General features: G+C 57.9%; 1 protein-coding gene across 2 annotated transcripts; it reads right to left on the bottom strand.

Annotated features, from left to right (window-relative positions):
- Positions 1-408: 408 nt before the first annotated feature.
- On the bottom strand, positions 409-14440 carry TSPEAR (thrombospondin type laminin G domain and EAR repeats). 2 transcript variants are annotated; one of them, XM_072867266.1, is made up of 12 exons: positions 14347-14440; positions 11742-11962; positions 11400-11638; positions 11162-11252; positions 10418-10574; positions 9857-9988; positions 8057-8289; positions 4900-5086; positions 2654-2883; positions 2171-2358; positions 1711-1812; positions 409-1422 (listed from the first exon to the last, which is right to left on the bottom strand). In XM_072867266.1, exons 1-12 carry the CDS (start codon positions 14438-14440, stop codon positions 1269-1271), a joined length of 2028 nt encoding a protein of 675 aa, XP_072723367.1. In that variant the 3' UTR covers positions 409-1268. The 2 variants fall into 2 exon arrangements, with proteins under 2 accessions (XP_072723367.1, XP_072723368.1); XM_072867267.1 differs by lacking the exon at positions 14347-14440 and having other exon boundaries at positions 1711-1962; positions 11742-12051.
- Positions 14441-20350: the final 5910 nt, after the last annotated feature.

Below are 20350 nucleotides of genomic sequence, written 5' to 3'. Positions count from 1 at the left end.
GGAGGTTTGCAGGGGCTGCGTGCAGCGGGTCTCCCAGGCCTGGACCCCAGGACACTCAGGCCGTGCCCCCCCAGCCCCTTCCTGGGGGGCTGGCACCTCCTGCAGGCTCTCCAGCATCAGGGTGGGTGGCCCAGCCCCAGCAGGAAACTTGGGGCCAGGGAAGGATGAGTGATGCTCTGGGCCAGTCGGGAGAGGCAGAGGGTCCTGGGCAAGGGGGAGGTGGAGAGGCACCCTCACCCCAGCACCCTGCAGTGCTCAGGGCCATCTTGTCCTCATGGGCCACCTATGGCCATGGACATGGCCCCATCTCACTCAGGGGTGGCTTGTTGAGTGGAGGGAAGGCTCTGCCATGGGCAGAGCAGCTTGGGTACCCACAGCTTGCACACGGGATGAAGGCTGGGTGCACGCAGTTTATTAGAGCTCTGATTAAGCAAAAGAGTCCCCCAGACAAAGACAAGGAAAAGAAAAGAGGCCACAGTTTCACCAGGAGCAGTTTTGGGTCTTTCCGATGCCCATGGTAGCTGGATTGGTCCCAACACATAGCAGGTTTGCTCAGGAGTTGCTAACCTCATGCAAAGGGGTGCAAGGACCAGCACTGGTCCTTGTACGCATCTATGGATTTATACAATATACACACGTCACTTGGCAAGGATGACCAAAACCGGCCATGGCAAAGCAGGAGGGTGGGCAGGCACCCATGGCAGTGGAATGGGGTGGCAAGGCCACCGAAGATGGGCATGAAGCGTGGCATGCAATGTCAAACCAGATGGGTCTTCAGCATGGCAGCCCCAGGTCAAGCCCAAAGCCACCTTTTTCCCCAGTTTCTCACATGCCATTTCCTCCCCCCTGCCACGCACCCACCCCAGCAGCACACACTCTGCCCAGTCTCTTTCTTCCCTGGCTTTGTGCGAGCTCTGGCCACAACCAACAGCAGCTCTGGGTCCCTCCTGGCTGGAGACTGCCAAGGGCCGGGGTCCCAGTGAGTCTGGGGAAGCACCTAGGCACCAGGCACCCTGGGAAGGACGTGGCTCTGGAGCATGGCAAGAGAGCTTGCCCAGGAGAAACGGCACCAAAGCAGGGTCACAGCCCCTGTGCCAGCCCCCGGACAAGGCTGCAGGGAGCCCTGGAGCTCCCCTCCTCCTGCGGAGCGCACAACCAGCAGCTGCAGGGCTGATGCTTGCAGCCGTTCCTGGGCTCTGTGGTCCATCTTCACCTTGATGCCCAGCTCGCCCCAATCCTGGTGATGAGCTGAGCATGTCTCAGCCACCTCAGGTGGTTTTCAGCTTGAGCACCTTGGAAAGCGGCTCCTTGGCACTAGAGTAGAGGAGGTAGGAGCCCTCGGTGGTGTGAAACGCCTCCCAGTCTCTACAGCCAACAGTGGGGAGGTGGTGAGCCGCAACGAAGCCTTCATAGCCTTGCCACCTGCATGGGGAGGGCAGTTAGCTCTTGGGGCACAAGCTGGGCACCTGAAAGGGGGCAGGAAGGCTGAGCCATGGGGCTGGCATCTCCCACCTAGGCATGTCCCTCACTAGGGCTTCTCATTTCTGCCCAGAAACCTCTCCAGAAAAAATGAGCAGTCCTATCAGTCCTCCCTGGACAGATGCACCAGCATCCACAGAGGTTGCCCCCACATTGGATTCCTGGGCAGGGTTGTTCTTGCTGGGAACAACCACCCAACCTCCCAACCCTGCCCCTGTCCCACAGCAGTACCTGTAGATAATACTGTTAACGGAGAAGGTGAAGCCATCGAAGGAGTTTGCTACCACCAGAAAAGAGTCGTCTCCCACCGAGAAGAACTCCCAGTCCAGGGCACTGGGGATGAAGCAAGCAGAGGGGCAGGTGAGGTGGCCCCTCTGTGGGCATCTGAGGAAGGAGCTGCATGTCTGTGGGGCTGAGCCCACCCCACACCAATCTCTGCCACCCTGATGATACACAGAAAATCCTGCTCTTCCCAGGCTGTTCCTGAAAGGAAATCCACCCTTGTTCCCAAATCCAGGGCTGCCTTCTAGCTCCCACTGGGATTTGGTGCCAAGGACCTGTCATCCATTGCCCTCCCCACCAGTCTCGGTCCCTGGCAGCATGCAAGCCTGCATGAACCCTCCAGGAGACCTCCAGGTTGCTCAGGGGAAGGACGTGAACTGAGGAGCACCCTGACTCTTTGCACAGGTACCTGTAGGTGAGGAGGTCCTGGAATTTGACAAACATCTGGGCAGTGATGTTCAGCTCATAGATGGAGGAGTTGATGGCATAGAAGTTAGAGGGTACTGGCATCCCGCTGCCATAGCTGTGGCTGTTTGCAACAGCCAGGAAGACTCTGTCCCCGATATGAAAGACCTCCCAGTCAGCAGCACCAAAAGTCTGTGAGGAAGGAAGCCACATGAGAAGCTGGATGTGGACAAGCCTTTGCAAGCCAATGATGCTGCGAGGTGTGGGGGGACCTGCTGGAGGCGCAGTGGGGAAGTTACCCACTCCTAAAACCCTCCAAGGAAAAAAAATAAACTTCACTCCATCAATCCCTATGGGAGAATCAGTCGGAAACTATCACTACCTTTCCAGAGGACTGAAGAGCATCTGTTTCTCTAATTATTCCCTGGCTTGTCTAAACCCAGAGCGGGGACTGAAGAGTAGAGTTTGATCAGTGGACAAGCCTTACCAGAATAGACTGGAAGAGCTGGAAAGAGCCACTGAGCCAGATGTAGATGTGCGAGTAGATCTTAGTGGATGTGCCATTGAACGTGTTAGCCACAGCCAGGAAGGAATATGGCCCAATGGTGAAAAATTCCCAGTCATAGGCTCCAGAGGTAGGGATGGTCTGGTTGATTTCAAACAACCCTGTCCTGGGGTTCCACCTGTATATCACACTGTCTATGTTGTGGTTATTCCCTGGGGGAGACAGACAGACAGACAGACGTGCACTGTGAGGAAAAGGAATACCTGGCTCGCGTAAGAATCAAGACCCAGAAACAGGTTCAGCTACGCAAATATTTGCCAGCAGGTTGCAAGGCTGTTTGCTAATGACCGATTGCTCCCAAAGAAGTAGCCAAAGAGACTCTAGAGCCTCCATCCCTTTCTAGATCCTCCATCCCCATTGAACACACTGGCAGCTTGTTCCCGAGCACGTGGTGGCAGCTTCGTGGCAGCCCCTGGCAGAGGAGGGACAGGAGGGTGCTGTCTCCCCACACGAGCAGCACAACAGAGGCACCGTGCCAGCATCCCAGGGTAGCCAAGCTCTGCCAGCTGTCCCACAGGGCAGCCGTGTGTAGTGGGGCCAGTCCCAGCTCAGTCCCTAAGCTACCGACATCACGGGCTGCCGTCACCCTTCACACACAAGCTCGCACATCTGGGAGGGTGACACAGCTGGAACGGCACTGCACTGACATTTTCCAGCGCTCCTTTGCTAAGTCCCTGTGCTCCGCTCCTGAGTGCTGGAGCTGGCCAGGGACCCCCATGTGCTGATCCCTGCTGATGGCATGAACTCCAGAAAGAGGGAGGGCATGCCACAGCCTGCAGCCTGCCCCATGCTGAGCACTTGGGCTGAGCCCACCAGCACCAAAGCATGTGCCCCATCCAGCTCCTGGGCTCTGTTCAAGCATCTCAACCTCTTGTCTGTGTGGGACCCAGCTGGCTTTAAAGCTAAAAGCCTTTCTGCACCTTCAGCCTGGCACAACCCCTCCAGCCAGAGACGTTCTTCTAATAAAGAGCTGGCTTCATCAGGACACGAGGGGAGCACCACCAGCTCCTTTCCATCCCACACACACTGAGCACTGCTGTACTCAGCTTGGCCCTGCTGGTGTTTCTGGTGGCTGAGCAGCAGCAGGACCACGTGTTAACGGGTTTGTGGGCAATCCTCATTGCAATGGAAAAGACTTTGGCAAAAAGGGCTGCAGGGAGAATAGGGTGTGTGGGAAATGGCCACACGGGTAAGTGGCAGCTTCTCAGGGACTGACCCTCCACTACCCACTAAGGAGAACATCTCCAGTTTGGCTTGGCCATGATGGTCTTAACCCCTGCATGGCTGCCAAAGGGACCTTTCTGCTGCCACTGCCACGGGAGTAGGTCTCATCCAAACTGGCCGTGGTGGGGTCCAACAGGTGACGTGGAGTTTCTAGCACAGTTCACAGGCAGCTGGTGCCCAAGCAACCTGCCACCAGCTATGAGCCTGGTGCCAGAGGAGCTGATGTCCCAGGAGCCAGCCCTGATGGCAGGGAAGGAGCCCACTGGCCTGGTGTCCAAACCTGGCTGGGAGCATCCTGGAGAGCCAGGGCTGTGGTATTGACCCATTCATCCCCTGTGCTGAAGGGGGGCATGCCCCAACCCAGAACAACTCATGGCCTGGGAGGGGAACGAGGCTGGATGATGTCTGCAGGGTGCCCAGGGAGGGAAGACGTCAGCAGGCTCTCACTCAGCTTCCCTCGGTTTCCTGTGTGCCCACAAGGCCAAGTCTTTGGCTTCTCAAAAGGCTCAGGCCCTGCAAACCCATGCAGCTGCCCTCACCAGCCTACCATGTTATATAGCATTGGGGAAACAAATGAAAAGAAGCAGAGAGATTCAGCAAAGACACCGTTCCCACTCCTGTCCTTGTCCCCTACAGTCAGAAACCCAGAAGGGGACCATGTCAGCCACTTCCCCGAGTGCTTTTCTCTCCTAAAATGAGAGGGTCTGCAAGGGTTTGGGCTTCCTGAGGGACACTGCACACTGAGCTGCGTGCGCTGACCCCCCAGCTTTGCCCTGCACTCTGGCAGAGGATGTGCAGGGAGCAGGGAACTGCAGTGTTTCCATGGCAATGGAAGGATGCTCTCAAGCAGGGTGCCTGCGGTGGGGCACCATGGCTCCCGGCGTCACCCCAGGGCTTCCTGCCCCGGCTGAGCCGGGCCGGTAGGGAACGTAAGGGCTGGGTACCTTCTCTGTGGTTGACCACTGCGAGGAAAGCCTCTCCCTCAATGACAAATGCCTCCCAGTCCCTAGCGCTGTGCGTGGTGATCCTCTGGTACGTGACGAATTTCTCTTTCCTGTGGCTCCACTTGTATATTACAGAGAACTCCTGACCCCTGTCATTCTGCTCAAAATTAGCCACTGCTAGGAAGATCTGAAAAATAACAAGCCAGGACATCTTGGTTTTCTCCTCTCAAAGGGGCGCAGACAAGCACGGGCACAGTGAAGATGGCATGGGTGGGGGCAGGCGCCCACAGGATGCGGGGCCAGGGACTGAGGTGGCTGGTATGGTGCAAGACAACCCTGGCTGGCAGGGGTCCCCAAGCAGCCCCCAAGCAGCACAGTGCACCCAAAGGGAGGACAGGGACCCAGTGGCTCATGGGGGGTCTTTGTGCATGGCAGCAGCAGTGCCCACTGCCCGCAGAGCCGGGGCAGGGACAAGACTCACAGCCACAGCCTCAGAGCTGAGCTGAGAGCGAGCCGTGCTGCGGCTGCTCGTGCTCCGTCAGTCCCAGGGATGGGGAGCACGGCTGTGCTGGTGAAACAGGCTGGGGAGGGAGGGGGATCCAAGCTACCCAACCTTCCCTGTAAGGAAAGGTTGTTCAGAAGAAAAATCACAGCTATGATAACAATAATAACGATGATAATGATTCCCTGAGACAAAACATTTTCCACACCAAAACATCCCCCCTGAGAGCATTGGGGACAAGCACGCAGCAGCAGAGATGGCCTTGTGCATCAGGGGAAGCATGTCCGAGCTCACGGGAGTGCACGGTGTGGCATTCCGGCTCCGCCACACCGGTGTGTTTTGTATGGAGCGGCAGAGGTTATGCCCTAGTTTGGGCCACAAAGAAGCACAGGGACACAGCCCACAAGCAGAAAACAGTCAGTGGGGGTGGTCTCCTGCCTCCTGCCCAGCACAGGGCCCCTGCCAGCACCAGCCTGGGGCTTTGTCCAGCCCAGGCTCAGCCACCCCCAAGGATGGAGACCTTCCCCCCTCAGCTGTGGCCTGTCCCAGGTCTGTACATCCCTCCAGGGAAGGTGTGTCCCCAGTGCCGGGTAGCTCTTCCTGTGAGCCCCAGTCCAGGGAATCCCTTCAGGGCATCTCCAGAAATGCAGCTTCAGAGGGAAGAGAAAGGCCTGGATCCAACCCAGCAACTCAAGAGCTTGCAGTCCCTTGATCTCCATTGACAGGAACCACCAGGAGACCCCGGCACTGCCCTCTGGGGTCATCCTGGCAGAGCATCAGCAGGTCCTGGTGCAGTAACGATGTACTGACACCTACAGAGGTGCACCACACCTGCAACCTGTGCGAGGAACCTGGGTTAACTGGAAAGGTCTGTACTGCTGCTGCTGCAACACCTATCTGGTCATCATCTCCACGCAGAAATGCACCAAGCACTGGCAGCTGCACGCAGGGTGCCTGCCTCTGTCCCCAGCTGTTCTGGAGCACCAAGCTAGCCCCAACTAGAAAACTTGTCCCGAGCTGTGCAGGAGAGGCCATCCTGCCTAGGAAGTCTGAGTAAGTTTTTCTCAGTGAAGACCTGAAGGCAAACCTGGAGCATGTGAGCCTTAGTAAGCACCAACATGGGTGCTTTGCTGTGCAGGAACCATGGGGAGTTGGGACCCCCGAGCCTGGTGGTCTTCTCTGCCCCCACAGCCGTCACTGCAAGGGGGTGTTGTGGGTCCAGACTAACACTGGGGAGTCTCAGGGTGGTTCCCATCAGTGGATAAATCCACCCAGCAATGTTCTCATCTCCTGCCCATGACGGTGCAGCCGGAGCTTTGCAGAGCAGATGCAGCACTGGGGATGGCAGGCATGTTCCCAGCCCAAAGCCAACTTTGCAACACAGCTGCATTTTCAGGGCTTGACCAGGTTTTCTGCAGGACCCCACCATGAGGCAGGTAACGGGGGGCGCAGCCCATTTGTATCCAAACAGCAGGGCTGTCAGTGTCACCAAGCCTGGAGGCAGGACATCTGCCCATCCCTCTGTACCCTGGAGCATGTGGCTCATGATGGAGGAGCCCTGCAGGCACCCTGTGTGGTGCCCAGCAGGAGCATGGTGACAAAGCCAGAAGGGGTCAAGCCAGAGGGGAAATGATCTGAACTCCCTTGGGAGCTCTGCACAGAGCTGGCTCTCAGCAGCTCTTCGTTTGACTGGACCAGGGCTCCTTGCAGAGTGACAAGTAGCTGCCCAGGGAGAGGAACCAGGCAGATACCCTGCAGAAGTCCCATGGCAGACTGCCCAGGGGAGGAGAGAGGGCTCTAAAGTCCTGGAATGCTTTAAAAGCAAGAGGGCTTAAAAATGCAGAAGGTTGGACTCAGTGGGTCTTGGGAGGGAGCTACAGGCTCTGATGGCTCTGTAAGATGGCTCTGTAGATCTCTGAGACCAGAGTGGACCTTAAGCATGGCAGGACACCTGCCACAGTCAGAGCTCAGGGAGGGCTTTGCTCTCTGTGCTCCCATGTCAGGAGCTGCGTGTCCCTGAGAGCAGTGCCACAGCCACTGCTGGGGTGACTCCTGCCTCACTTCACGGTGCCTGCTGGGAACTGCAGCAAAATCTGCTTCCCATGGGGGTCAGCCTTTGCACCAGGTGGAGGCTGCACTATGAGCACACCCAGACCAAGCTGGACCGCAGCTCTGCACTCTGCATGAAGGATATTTTGACACTGGCACTCACTACATCTGAGGCAGGAACAGGCAGAGCCTGCTAGAAATGAACCCGAACATGTGGGGGGATCCAGCTCCAAGAGCTGGCTTTGGAGGTTGACCTTGCAGACACCCTAGAGATCCCTGGGGAAGAGATCTGAGCACTCCAGACACGCAATCACCTATGCTGTGAGCATCAGTTGCTGAAAATGGCCTGGGTGGATGTACTTGTGTCTCGGCAAAAATAGTAAAACACGGAGGGCAGCCCACAGATCAGCTGGCAGTCCCTAGGACAGACCCTTACTGGCTGAATATATGTATCAGTGTGACCCCATCAAAGAAAGAAGAGAGAAAAATTCACCCCCTAAACCATGCCCGAGACTCAGGGCTTCAGAGAAGAAGCCAGTGTTTGGCAATTGCAGTTCAATATACTGAAATATGAAGGCACTGAAATAACCTCCCAGGCAGACTTACCTTCTTTCCTATGGTGAAGTACTTCCAGGACTGAGCTTGGTAGGTGGGGATGTTTTGGTAGGACACAAACTTCCCATCGGTCCACTTATAGATGGCCGATCCCGGAGGGGTGTACCGGTTGGCAGTGGCTGCAAACAGTCCCACCTTTGGGATGGTGAAGACCTCAACACCCATCGTCTCAGAGTTGGTCACCAGGTTCTGGTACTCCTCCACATAGTCCAGCCGTTGTTTGACTAGGAGGCCACAAAAAAAGAGGGGTGAGGTTAAAACCAGATGACCTTGCCTGGAGAAGTGCCCCACATTGCATAGCAGAGCTGGCTCAGCGGCACTTGCTGCTGTATGGAACTTTATGGCGGGAAAATGAAGGTCCTGGTGTCACTGGTGGTGAAGGGCCAAAATCCAAGGCTGTGGTAAAAGGCCTGACTCCATCTCGTTGGGAAGGACATCCAGCCCCATCCACCCCTGCTTGTTCTCCAGCAGAGGGCAGGGCTGCAGAATGCTCTGCCGGGCAGTCTCCTCTGTGAGCGGGGAAGAACGACACGCCATGGATTTTGATTGCTTCTACAAAGTGGGTCGATATATTTATCCTAAGGAGAACGAGGAGGAGAGGAAGAGACCTACAGTGAAAGGGCCTGGGCTGCTGAGACCAGCCGGGTTAACCCGTACCCACCTGCAGCAGCCCTGCACCAGATGTTTTCTCTGGCTGGAGTCAGCATGAGCTCTGGAAGAAGTTAGAGAAGACTTAGCCAGAATTAATGCCAGAAATTAGAATAGAAATGCTAAGAGCAGTCCCAACAGCAAATGGGTGGGCACTGGAAGGGACAAATGGCAGGAGAAGAGCTACAAGAAGGGCCAGTGTTGGCGGCACCAAGGGGCAAAGATCAGCAAGATCCCAGCATGAGATCTCCTTGGGAAAACAAGAACACGGTGCCAATCCTGATGACTTCCAGAGGTAGGGAAGGATGGGGAGTCCAGCCACTGCCAGCTCCTGTGGGGAGCAAATGGCTCATCCAAACCTACCATGTGGGCACCAGCATAAGAAAAAGCCCCAAGAGAGGGGGGAAGGACAGCTCGATTGTGGGCATGCCCTGTCCTCCATGTCCTCACCAGGGATCCTGGGCAGACTGACTGGAGCAAGTGGGAGAGTGCCAGTGGGCAAAATCCATTTCATTATCAAATAACTTCCATCCCTCCAGGCTCTGGTTGCTTTGCCACCTTGTTGCTCCTATGTTGCCCCACTATTTTCTGCACAAAGGCCACCAGAGCTGGGATGACATGGGGACCTGCCTCTGCCACCCTCCCATTACTCCCTCTGGTATTTCTGGCAGCTGATGAGTCTTTCTGCTCCTTCTTGTCCACCCCGCAAGTGCTTCAGCACTGGGAGCACCTGCACCTTTGGGACCCCACAGCAGGAAGCACCCCAGCACCCCAGGCATGGCTTTCCATGGGGTGAGCTGTCCTGCTCAGACAGACCGGGAGCTCATTCCTGACCAGAGAAGCCCCAGGAGGGACAGACAACATGGATAAGGTGGATGGACAACATGGGCACTGTGCGAGTGATCGGGGAGCTGGCTCACAGAGGTGCTTGAATTCAGAGCTGCACTGGAAGTGTCAATGTGGGCACCGAGAGCAAAGCGAAGCCCAGTCAAGCAAGGGAGAGGCAGAGGGACACCCCAGCCCCCTCATTCTGCTGTTGCCTGACTTGGTTCCCACCCCAAAGTGTTGTCAAGGGCAAACCTCTGCTCCTCCTCTGCTGCAAGAGCCTCCCTCCATCCCCAAGAACGCATTGCACACCAGTACCTTCCAGCATGGAAATCCAGGCGCTGCCGTTGCAGAGGTACAGCCCTCGCTGGGAGGCGTTGAACCAGAACTGCGCCTTCTCCTGCTTGGTGCAGGGTGGACGGGACCCCAGAGTCACCTTCGTGTCAGTCTCTGGGCGTGGAGAGGAGCAAGGCAGGCACCTCTTAGCACACATGATGGAAGAGCAGCAAGGGTCGTCCCCATGCACACAGGGAGGGTTGGAAGTCCCAGTCCCATCCTGATGATGGGCACCAGGGAACAGGGGAAACGGCATCCCAGCACTGAGCTGGGAAGCCACTGGCTGAGAAAACCCAGGGGGCTGGCACCCACGGGGCTACTGGCATGAGCCCAGCACTGCTGAGGGACCCAGGCAGAGGCACCCCGGCTCTCCAGAGGGGGTTTGGACAGGGATCCCACCCCACACACATGCTGAGAAACAGGGGGTGCTGGGGACACCCTCTTCCCCTCCACTCCTGCTGTGTGCCCAGCCCCATGCGAAGAGCCTTCCTCAACAAACGCAGAATGTGGCCAACCGAGCCCATGCCGCGGGGAGTTACTGACCGTAGGGGTATTTTAGCACCTCGTTGCTTGATATCTTCATGGGGACATCCTGGAGGACAGTGGGGACAGAGAGTGTCGCTACTTTAAAGTTCATGGCGGTGCATATCTGAGGGGTGGCATCAGCTCCTGGCAGCAGGACAAGCTGCCTCAGCAAGCCCTGGGAAAGCAGGAGCAGCAGGATGGAGAGCAAGTCCAGCAAGACCAAGAAACGGAAACCGCAGGTGATTCATGCCCTGGATTTCCCTTCCGACTCTTGCTTGTTGCCCTCCCTCCTGGGCCACGGAAGCCTTCATGGATTCACGAACATTTATCAGATCCTCGTTACATGCCCAGCCTGCCAAAATCTCCATCCCAGGCAATTTAACAGCTGGTGCAAGGGCAGCATTGGCAAGGGGCTCGCTAGCTGCAGATGGCTTGCACTACCTCCACTTTTCACTACCAGTCAGGATCAGGCACTGCCCTAACTTTTATATCAATGAGACTGTGCTGTCAACTCTTTCTGCCACCACCCTGCTGACATCCTCTTAAAAACACATTTGTCCCACAAAGTGCCAGTCGCCAGCACTGCCCCTTGCACACCCACAGCCAGATGGAGACTGAGCCTGGCAATGGGACCCACAGCCAGCTCCGCTGCCCAAGCCGTGGCCCAAGCCCTGCCAGCGTAGGGCGCTGAGAGGGGGCTACAGCTTGCCCCATGGCCAGCCACGAGCACCCCCTGGTAGCCTTGCACCGTGGGGTACCTACCGTGAACACGCCTTTCCTTCTCCTCCTGTTGCCCAGGTAGAAGCTGGCTGTCTTCACCGACAGAGAGGCTGGAAATGGCGTCTCCACCACCCTGCGGACAGGCAGAGAAGAGGCAGGGGACAATTTCATGGCATCTGATGTTGGCTGGAGGAGATGCTGCTGGAGGAGCACCGCCCTGACAGGGAACCGGCGCCTCCACGGAGCCCTCCTGAGCCCCCCACTGCCGTCCCCAACCTACACGTCCTTGGGGACACTGCAGTCCACCGTCAGGGAGAAGGACTGGCCGGAGACGGCCAGGACAAGCGTGTGCCACTGGTTGTCAGAGAGGGAGACGTTAGGGAAGGTGACGCAGGTCTGCCAGCCACCGGCGTGCTCCTGGCTCCAGAAGAGGAAGTGGAGCTTGTTGGGGGCGTAGCGCAGCCCCACCAGCACACTGGGGCTCTCCTCTGCCATCAGCGTGAAGACGTACTCGTTTCTCTGCGGGAGGGCACGGACTCAAATCTGCATGCCACAAGCTGCGGGGCCAGGCTGTGCCCACTCTGTGGCTGTGCTGGCTCTGTGCCCGGCCGGTGGTACTTACCTTGGCAGGGACACTGAGGACCTTCAGTGTGACGATGATGGAGAACTCCTCGGGGAAGCGGTCACAGTGGATGAAGAGCCGGGAGGCGGGGAAGCCCAGGGCGTGGGGCCGTGAGGTGGCGAGCTGGAAACCGCGCACCCCCTGCACTTGAAACACCCTCATGCCATGGGCCAGCCTGCCGGCAGGGACCACCTCTGAGAGGATGTCCAGTGGGCGTAGGTCTGTGCCAAGAGACAGCGAAGCACGTCACGGTGGCGGCAGCCATCCCACCTTGTCCCACTGTGGGATGGGGTCCCCACCTTGCTGTGGGGTGCTCTGCCGCCTGGCTTGCACAAGGCAGCCAGCGCATCTCCAGCGCTGGCCAGAGCACTCCACGGCAGCAGGGGGGCCTGGTGTGCCCCGGTAGCCTGTCGTCCCCTGCCCGGGGTCTGCACCAAGCCCCTGCTTTGGGGACACAGGGAAGGTTTGCCCTCCAGGCACCAAAGCTGACATCTCCATCCCCACAGCAGGAACACCAAGTATGCAGGCTCACATGCATGAACCGTCCTACTGATGCGGTTCTGAATGCTGATCCTGGGGCTGGGACCTGCCAGCCAGGCAGCCCCAGGCTGCCACCAGCTTCCTCAGGATCCACCAGCACCAGCAACCACAACCAGAGCCAGGAGAGCAGGCAGGGATCTGGTGCCCGCAGGCTCGCTCGTGGGGTGGCCACCCATTTCCAGGGTGGTGGGACACAGCGCTCCCCCACTCCAGTCCCGGTCCAGGCTCTCCCAACCCAGCCCTAATCGCACACACACACACATACTCCCCTAGCAGGCACCAAAACCATTCATTAAATAATTATCCTCTCCCCAGAGGACAAAACAACGTGCCCAGCCCCAGGGCATTGCCCAGGTGAAGAACAGCACTGCGCACTAGCACTGCAAAGCTGTCCCCATGTAACAGTGCTAGGGTCACCATCAGTCCGACATCTCGGCAAGCCCCGTGCTGGCAGCTGCAGGAAGGGCTGTACCCGCTGTGGGTGCTTCCTCCGACCCTTGCAGCTTTTATTTTTGAATGCTTCCCTGGCAGGATTGCAGTGTCTGTAGCAAAGGGCAGAGGGACTTGGTGACGATGCCCAGTGGATGAAGCAGCACTTAGCTAGACTAAAAAATCCCTGACTCTGTCCCATCCCCAGTGAGACCGGGCTTTTAGCTCCTATTTGTACTAATAAATCTCGGCTGCTGGGGCACAGCAGGAGACCTAGGAGGGAGGGAGCTGTGAGCAAGGCTGGACCGGAGTGTGTCTGAAACCAAACCAGCTGGAGAGGGGAAGTGTTTCCCCTCAGGCACCCCCAGCCAGCCCAAACCCAGACGGGCATAGCAAGGAGGAATCTGCTCATGTGGCTCCATCCAGCCCGGAGCAGGGAGACCGGCGAGGTCCTTCCCACCCTGACACCCAGGGGCGGCTGGGATGAGCCAGGGGACAGCTCAGCTGGGGCTGGAGGCTGTGCCCGAGGCTGTGGGCTGGGAAGGGACCAAGTTCTAAAACCAAAACCAAATCCCTAACCCAAAGATGTGCATCCCAATCTGCCTCCCGCATCAGTCACTGCTAACGATCAGAGCAGAGCCGGCAGTTAATGGCTGGGAGAGCAGCCAGGGTGTTTCAGCCCAGGTCAGGCAGCGCACATGCCCAGCAACTGCCTGCTCTGTGGGGTGGCTGCCCGCAGCCGGACGGCATCAGGGCTGCACCGGGAGCCAGGGCCAGGCGCCAGCAGGAGGGACACGGGGGCAGTTAAATGTGCTGATGCTGGGGCCTGGACATCCACAGGGCCCCTCCAGCTAAGGCTGCTTGGGGAGAGCAGGGATGTCCCTGGACTGCGCGGCACGGGGATAGAAGGGCAGAGCCAGGTGACGGGGACCCTCTTTGGCTCAGGCTGCTCTCGGCACTTCCCCGCGCAAAATGCCATCAGAGCTGCCAGCTCCTTGGCTGGGGGCAGCGGGACGGAAACTTTCTGGGAGGTTTTGCTGCCGGGAGGGGGTAGGTTGTGTCTGGCAGAGCGCAGGGAGCCCCAGAGTCCGGGGCAGAAGGGACTTTCCGGAGGGCCTTCATGGCTCTCCTCTGCTTCTCCTTGCAGCCCTTCCCCTCACCATATTGGTGCCCAGGGCCAGCAGACCCTGGGACAATGCTTGGGCCACAGGGATGGGCACACAGCTCTCCCCACGGCACCGAGAACGGCTGGTTGCTCCCCAGTCCTGTGCCATGCCGGAGGGCTGCAGGCACAGGGATGACCCCACTACCTGCTGCCCATGGGTGCAGGTGGGGTGCTGGCAGCTGCAGCACCCAAGGTATCGTGCTGTGCTCTCACTCCAAGACTCGGTCCACTGGCAGCTGGGCACCAAAACCCTGGGGCTGGGCTGCCAGGGAGAGGCTGACCCATGCAGGGCACCCTGCAGCGGCCATGTGCCCCCCCAAGACAGAGCATACTTTCTGAGGTCTGCCCTGGCAGTACAGGGAACAGCCCATCTGTGGGAGCACACGGGTCCCGGCATGTTTCCCGGCACAGCCAAGGCCTGTCTTGACACCTCCCTCCCGCTGCAGCCCACCCACCGGGCCTCGCTCCTACCTGTGCAATGCTGCCAGGTCCTGCCCCCCTGGACGAAGCCCCCGCCAGTGACCCAGTGGAGGAGGACAACCCAGAGCAGCAGCAGAGTCGACATTGGGGGGCTGGCCTCAGGGAGTCCATCCACTGGGACCTCCCTGCCGTCCACTCCTCTGTGCCTGAGCAGGCACTGCTTGGCTCAGCCCCCCCGGGGTCTCTTGCATAGTCTGCTGGTGGGACCACCTCCTCTGGGATGTGCCACGCTGGGCTGCTTCTTCGTTGCTTCTGGGGTGCTAAGCCCCTGTTCTGCTGTCCCCTTGCGTGGGTATCGCCCCTGGGGACACGGCAGGGGTGGCAGGCGGGGGGCCGGTGGGGGCTCCCCTGGGGCGGCCACGGAGGCAGTACCGGCTGCAGCCTGCACGCAGACATTTAAATGAGAAGTCAGTGGTGGGAGAGGAGGAGTCCCAGCTCCTTGGAGAGCTTTTATCTTTTGCCCAACCCTCTGGAAGGCAGCTTTGGGGAGGGATTTTTAATTTTTTTTTTCTTTTTTTTCTTTGCTTCCTTTCATTTTTGGTGATTCATTTTTCTGGGGTCATGTGGGAGTAGGTGGGAAATTCACCCCTGACCAGAGAGACCAAGGTGGGAACCTTCCTACCCCTAAAAGCCTTGGGCTTTCGGCTGCACAATCCCAGCCTGTACTGGGGACAGATCCTCTGTCCCCTCTGGTCCACTCCACCCTGCCCAAAAAAAAACCAGAACACACAAGGTGCATATTTCTCCCCCAAAACAGTCTCAGGCAGGTGATGCACAGCCGGTGCCCAGGGCAAGGCTCCAGCCCTACGGCTGGCCACCAGACCTGGCCCTGCCATGAGGATGGTGGCAGCATGCCGAGCGTCAGTTCGGAAACCCTTGAGGTTACGCTGTTCAAATGGGAGAGACAGCAGTGGAAAAACTCCCCGCACGCAGCAAGCTCCACTGGGTTTCTCCAGCTGCAAAATGAGTTACTTCCATTTCCTGAACAATTGAAATGAGCTCCCACCCCCCTGTCCCCAAAGCCTTCCAGAGGCTTCAGGCAAGCGCCAGAATAGAAAGCGAATGGCTGGGACAAAACACCAAAAAATTGTGTTGCAAACCAGGGGTTTCGTCAGCAAGGAACAGCCTAAGCCGGACCCGCGGATGTGCCTCACTGCCAATCTGTCGCACTCTTTGCCGGCCTGAAACCCATGTCAGGACCAGGAGGGTGCAGCCCATGGGGTGCGAGCATGTGGCGGAGTGGAGCACCCTGCACCTCAGTCCCAAATCCTGAGAGGAGCTGCTACCGGAGCCCGGAGACACCCAAATGCTGTCAGTGCCTCTGTCTCACAGTCAAACAGCCCAGAGGGTGGCTGTACGCATGTCCGGGGATGCTCTGCACTGAGTAGAGCTGCATGGAGCTCCCCCTCTGCGCAAAGCCTTTCTTTGGGCATCCCCCAAATTAGGGCTCTACCGGGATCACGCTTAAGCAGAGCTTAAACAGAGCTTAACCTCTCTCCAGAGAGAGCTGCAGAGGCAAGGCACTGCTGGCTCCCCATCCCTCATCATCCCTGCACTGGGGATGGTGCCCAGCAGCACAGCCACCACCCAAACCTGGGGATCCCGAATGGCAGCCACTGGTGGCGACCACAAGGGATGTGGGAGGTGCAAACCATCCCATCTCTCCTGACAGGCTCGTCCCCTCGTGCTGCTCCCTGCGGCCTTGGGGACGCCCACCAGCGCCGGGGCTGGGAGCAGCCATCTCACCGGGACCCCACGCCACATCTGCTGGCAGGAGCAGTGGGGACCAGCATCCCAAGCCCGTCCGGCAGAGAGGTCAGCGCATTGGAAGGGAGGCTGGCACAGAGCAGAGCGCGGCTGCTGGCAAGGCCCTGCCTCCCGGCAGGTCGGCACAGGGTAAGGCAGCGCAAATGAGAATCAGAGCTACCACATTTCCCAGGGCTGCACACATGTGTCAAGTTAAGCGTGGCTTTGGGAGCTGGCAGTATCACCCCACCGCCCTGAGCGGGGGACTTGCACAAGCAGACAGAATTTGGGAAGTCTCCTGCCGACGCCAGCCCCAGCTCTGCGAGGGTCTGGGCAGCCCATGCAACTCCTCCCAGGGAGGGAGGAAAAGTCCTGCTGGGGCCCCCGGGGTGGATGATTTTTCCAAAGAGGACTCAGCCGCCTTTAAGCGCTTCCTCAGCCAAAAAGCCAGTCAGGAGATATCTCCTGACCCAAGGATGCAGCCGCAGGTCTCCCCTCCAGAAGCAGGGGTATCCGGGGACTTCCAGGCAGGAGGTGGAGGAACCAAAGCCTGTTGATAAGCATGGAGGATGCACCAGGCGGTACTCAGCCCAGCACTGTGGGCTCAGGCTGCTTTTCAGCCACGTGCTGTTAATGAACAGGCATGGCCCTGAAGCCCAAGGCTGAAGCTGGTCTCCTAGTGAGGACAGGGATGTTGACGGTCCTCAAGGATTTTCTCCACCATTGGGCTGGGGACCCTGGCACAGCAGAAGATGGAGCAGCAGCTTGGGTAGTGCCCGACGCTTTTCTCCCTCCCCAGGAGGACCTGCCTGGGGAACCGAGCTGTGATGTGAAATAAGGACAGGGGCCCATCGCTGCCCACTGTCGCACTGGGTCTGGGACCTGTTCCGTGTCCCAACGACAGTAGGAAGCAGTCTGCAAAACTGTTCCTAAGCACACACGCGCACATTCCTATGCGCACAAGCAAGCGCAAGAGGATGAAATAAAAGAGACAAACAGTGAGACATTTGCCTAATTCGCATGGGTTGTAAATAAAACCATGTGGCGGCTCTGAACAAAATGATCCTTGGATTTCCACCAAAAAGGTTTGGCCATCCTTGGGTTCGAAAAGGTTGAGAAACCCATCTGTAGACAATACGTTTCAAGCAGAGCTTCCATGCAGAGGACAGTGCAAGGAGGGTACCTAATCAAGGCCAGGGACAGGCTGGACCCTGCACACAGGGTAATGTTCCTGCTCTTCCAAGACTGTAACTCATTCCTTATTATTTGCAGACACAAAGTCATGTTTCAGGGCTTGTTATGCCCTATTCATTTCAGCCTTTATTCCTGACATCTGCAAGAACTTTCTTTCATAAAACACAGCGGGCATACAGGCACCGTCCATGGCAAAGCTTTGAGGGACCCTATGCATAATGCACAGACAAATGCAGCACTGGCCATCTCGTGGGTGTCCTCAGCCCAGGCTCCAGCTGGTAGTGGGCAGCACCATGTCCACCCTCTTGCCCACGCTGGCAGGGCCAGGGGAGCCAGCCAAGCCCAGCTGGCCACCATGCAGGTGTGGCCACACACACATCCACGGGGATGGAGCTGGAGGTGAACAGTGAGCACGTGGAGCCAGTCTCACCTGTCTGAGCAGCAGGGAGACCAGCTTTTGGGGTCAGACCGGCTTTTGGAGATCAGCCTTTTGGGGTCAGTCACAAAGGGAATGGAGGAACATTGTTCTCAGAGCAACGCCCCAGACGCCAGACAGACAGTTCATGTTGGGCACCGGGAAGAACACCTTCCCCAGGATGGTGGGATGGAGAGGGATGGGGTCTCCATCCCCAGCAGTTTCCATGGTTCCTCCCTCGTCACCTCTGCCCTTTCTTCTAGGCTGAAAATCTTCCTCGTGTTTCCTGGAGCTACTTCAGCTTCCTGAGCCCAACCCACCGATGTAAACTGGAGCTCCCACAAGAAATCTCCACACCAGGAAACCTGTGTTGTACAAGAAGTGTAAATGTCTTTAACCCCATTGCCTTTCAAAAACTTGATTCCCAGAAGTTTTGGAGGGGTTCTGCCAGGAAAAGCTTTGTTGAAGGACTGGGAGGATTGCAAAAGGCACCGTTTTTAGGAAAGGCACCAAAAAAGCACAAAGCTGCCCCAATGCTGCAAGTCCTGCTGCCAGCTTCCCAGGCGCAGAACTGCCTTCGGGAGCAATCCCTGCTGGGTGGCGGTGAGCCACCAGCATCGCTCACATCCCAGAGTCCTCCGTGTCCACACGCCCACACACCTCCCCGGCGCTGCCAGCCCCATGGCCCCAGGCAATGAAGGAGCCAGGAGCTGCTGTCCTGGCAGGGCTCTTCCAGCTTTGGCCACAGGCGGCAGGTAGGACTGGCGACCTGTAGCCCAGGTCCCTTCCCAGGCAAGCTGAGAGCGAGCTGAGCATCCTGCCCCACATTTGGAGGACACATGGCAGCCGAGCTGGCAGGATTTGAAAGGGCTCCAAAAAGCAGTCAATTTTCACCAGTACAAGCAAAAAGACAGGCTTTAAGACCATGCTTCTGCATCAGAGTTGCTCAGGATGCAGCTACGCAGTGCCCAACAGCCGCATCTCCCCTGCATGTGACAAACAGCCCTTTACTGCTGCCTGTCCCTTGGTGACAATGGCTTTTTTCTTTTTGCCACCTCTCCCCAGTGCACCCGAACCTCTTACAAGGGGCTGAGCCACCTCCCTGCAGCCACGGGACCCGCAACCTTTCTCTGCAATCACCACTTTCCAGCAAGCTGGCTCCATATGGATGGAGGGCATCAAACTCAAGCAATCATGAGCATGCAAACTATGGAAATGGTGCTCCGGGCATTTTCTGTAGGTCTTACATCTACACAAAGGCAAAAGAGTAACAGGGGGGCTAAGAGCTCCACCTGGACTTCCTGCTCCATCTGCAACGTGAAAGCCCTGCTTGCCTTTGAGCTCAGCTGAGATCTCTCTGCAAAGGGAATAAACAGAGTTCCTAAGGTCAAGAGGAAGGAGGCAATGTTCCCATTTCATGCTTACTGCTGGAAAGCCCCTGGGCGCCCGTGCCCACCCCAGCCTGCTCCCAGCTCTACACTTCTTCAGCGATGGCACTTGCCCGAAGACCCTGGGGGTTTGCAGAGCATGTGCTTCCAAACAGAGAGGGGAGAAAGGAAAGGGTTTTGAAAATGCCTCAGCCCTCCTCCATCAGGAGCAGCAGTTCACCAGGCTGAATATGCAAACCTGAGGGCTCTGCGTGGGAAACTGTAAGCAGGAGGGTTTGGCTGAGCAAACCCCGTGCCAAGTGCCGCATCTCTCTCAGCAGGCTGCCTTGGGGTAACGCCTGAGCCCCAGGGCTGGCTCTGGGATGGGGACAGCCGCTCCCCATGCGGAGAGGAATCTCCCTTGGCAGCCCTGTGGGAAACCCTCCACCTCTGCCTCATAGCCCTTTGATCCGGGCAGTGACCGCACACTCCAGCTCACAGCAGGCAGATGGTGGTAAATAGCAGAAAAAGCCATGGCAGGGAAGCCTGGGGACTTGCCCCCACATGCCTGGGCCCATCAAGGACCAGCAGGGATACAAAAGGGGATGCACAATGCTACTTGGACCAGAAACAATCCCATGGCTCCCCGGGTAGGGCCTGGCCCAGTTAGGGCCCAGCCCATAACCTTCTCTCTCAGCTGAAGCCCACCTCGGAGGGCCTAGGACAGTAGGAAAAGGTGTGGCCATCACAAGCCCCTCTGCCGGTCAGAGCTCCCCTAGCGCAGGCCAGCAAATCCCCTGCCTGCACTCAGGGCTAGAGCCTGGTCCTTCCCCCTGCCAGGCTGTGCTGCCTGGAGCATGGGCAGGCTGAGTGCCCTGCAGTGAAGAACAGCAGCTTTAGCACCGCTCTGCTCTGCAGCCGTAAGAAAACCTCTTGCCCCATGACAACAAGAATCATGGGCCAATTTTATTGCTTGCCCGTATAATGTAGAACTTTTGTTATTGATGATTAAGGCTCTGGAGGAGCCAACGGGACCAGGAGGGCGGCAGGCGGCAGAGCAGGCGGCGCACAAGGCAGGCTCCCCGGGTGCCAAGGCAGGAGCACAAGCAGCCACGCTTGCTCTGCCCACCCACCGGCAGCCAAGCGCAGCTCCATCTCCTCTGACATCCAGGGAGGGAAGGGAACAAAGACAGAAAACAATTGCTATTGTTTTCCAAGACTTTCTTTGGGCCAGTTCTTCCAGCGCGGTGCTGCTGCCCAGCCACTCCGGCTG

The sequence above is a fragment of the Ciconia boyciana genome, chromosome 7, assembly GCF_034638445.1.
Source record: "Ciconia boyciana chromosome 7, ASM3463844v1, whole genome shotgun sequence".
In the NCBI taxonomy this organism is placed as follows: Eukaryota; Metazoa; Chordata; class Aves; order Ciconiiformes; family Ciconiidae; genus Ciconia; species Ciconia boyciana.
Note: the sequence above shows the minus strand (reverse complement) of the source record. Positions and strands in the feature narration are given on the sequence as shown.

Bases quoted from the DNA above. Each gene is read 5' to 3' on its own strand.
- TSPEAR (XM_072867266.1), bottom strand. From the start codon at position 14,440: ATGTCGACTCTGCTGCTGCTCTGGGTTGTCCTCCTCCACTGGGTCACT. The intron at 11,253-11,399 runs GTAGGTTGGGGA...GCCTGTCCGCAG, and splicing joins TGCAGTGTCCCCAAGGACGT to GGTGGTGGAGACGCCATTTC. The intron at 2,884-4,899 runs GTACCCAGCCCT...TGTCTCCCCCAG, and splicing joins AGTGGTCAACCACAGAGAAG to GGAATAACCACAACATAGAC.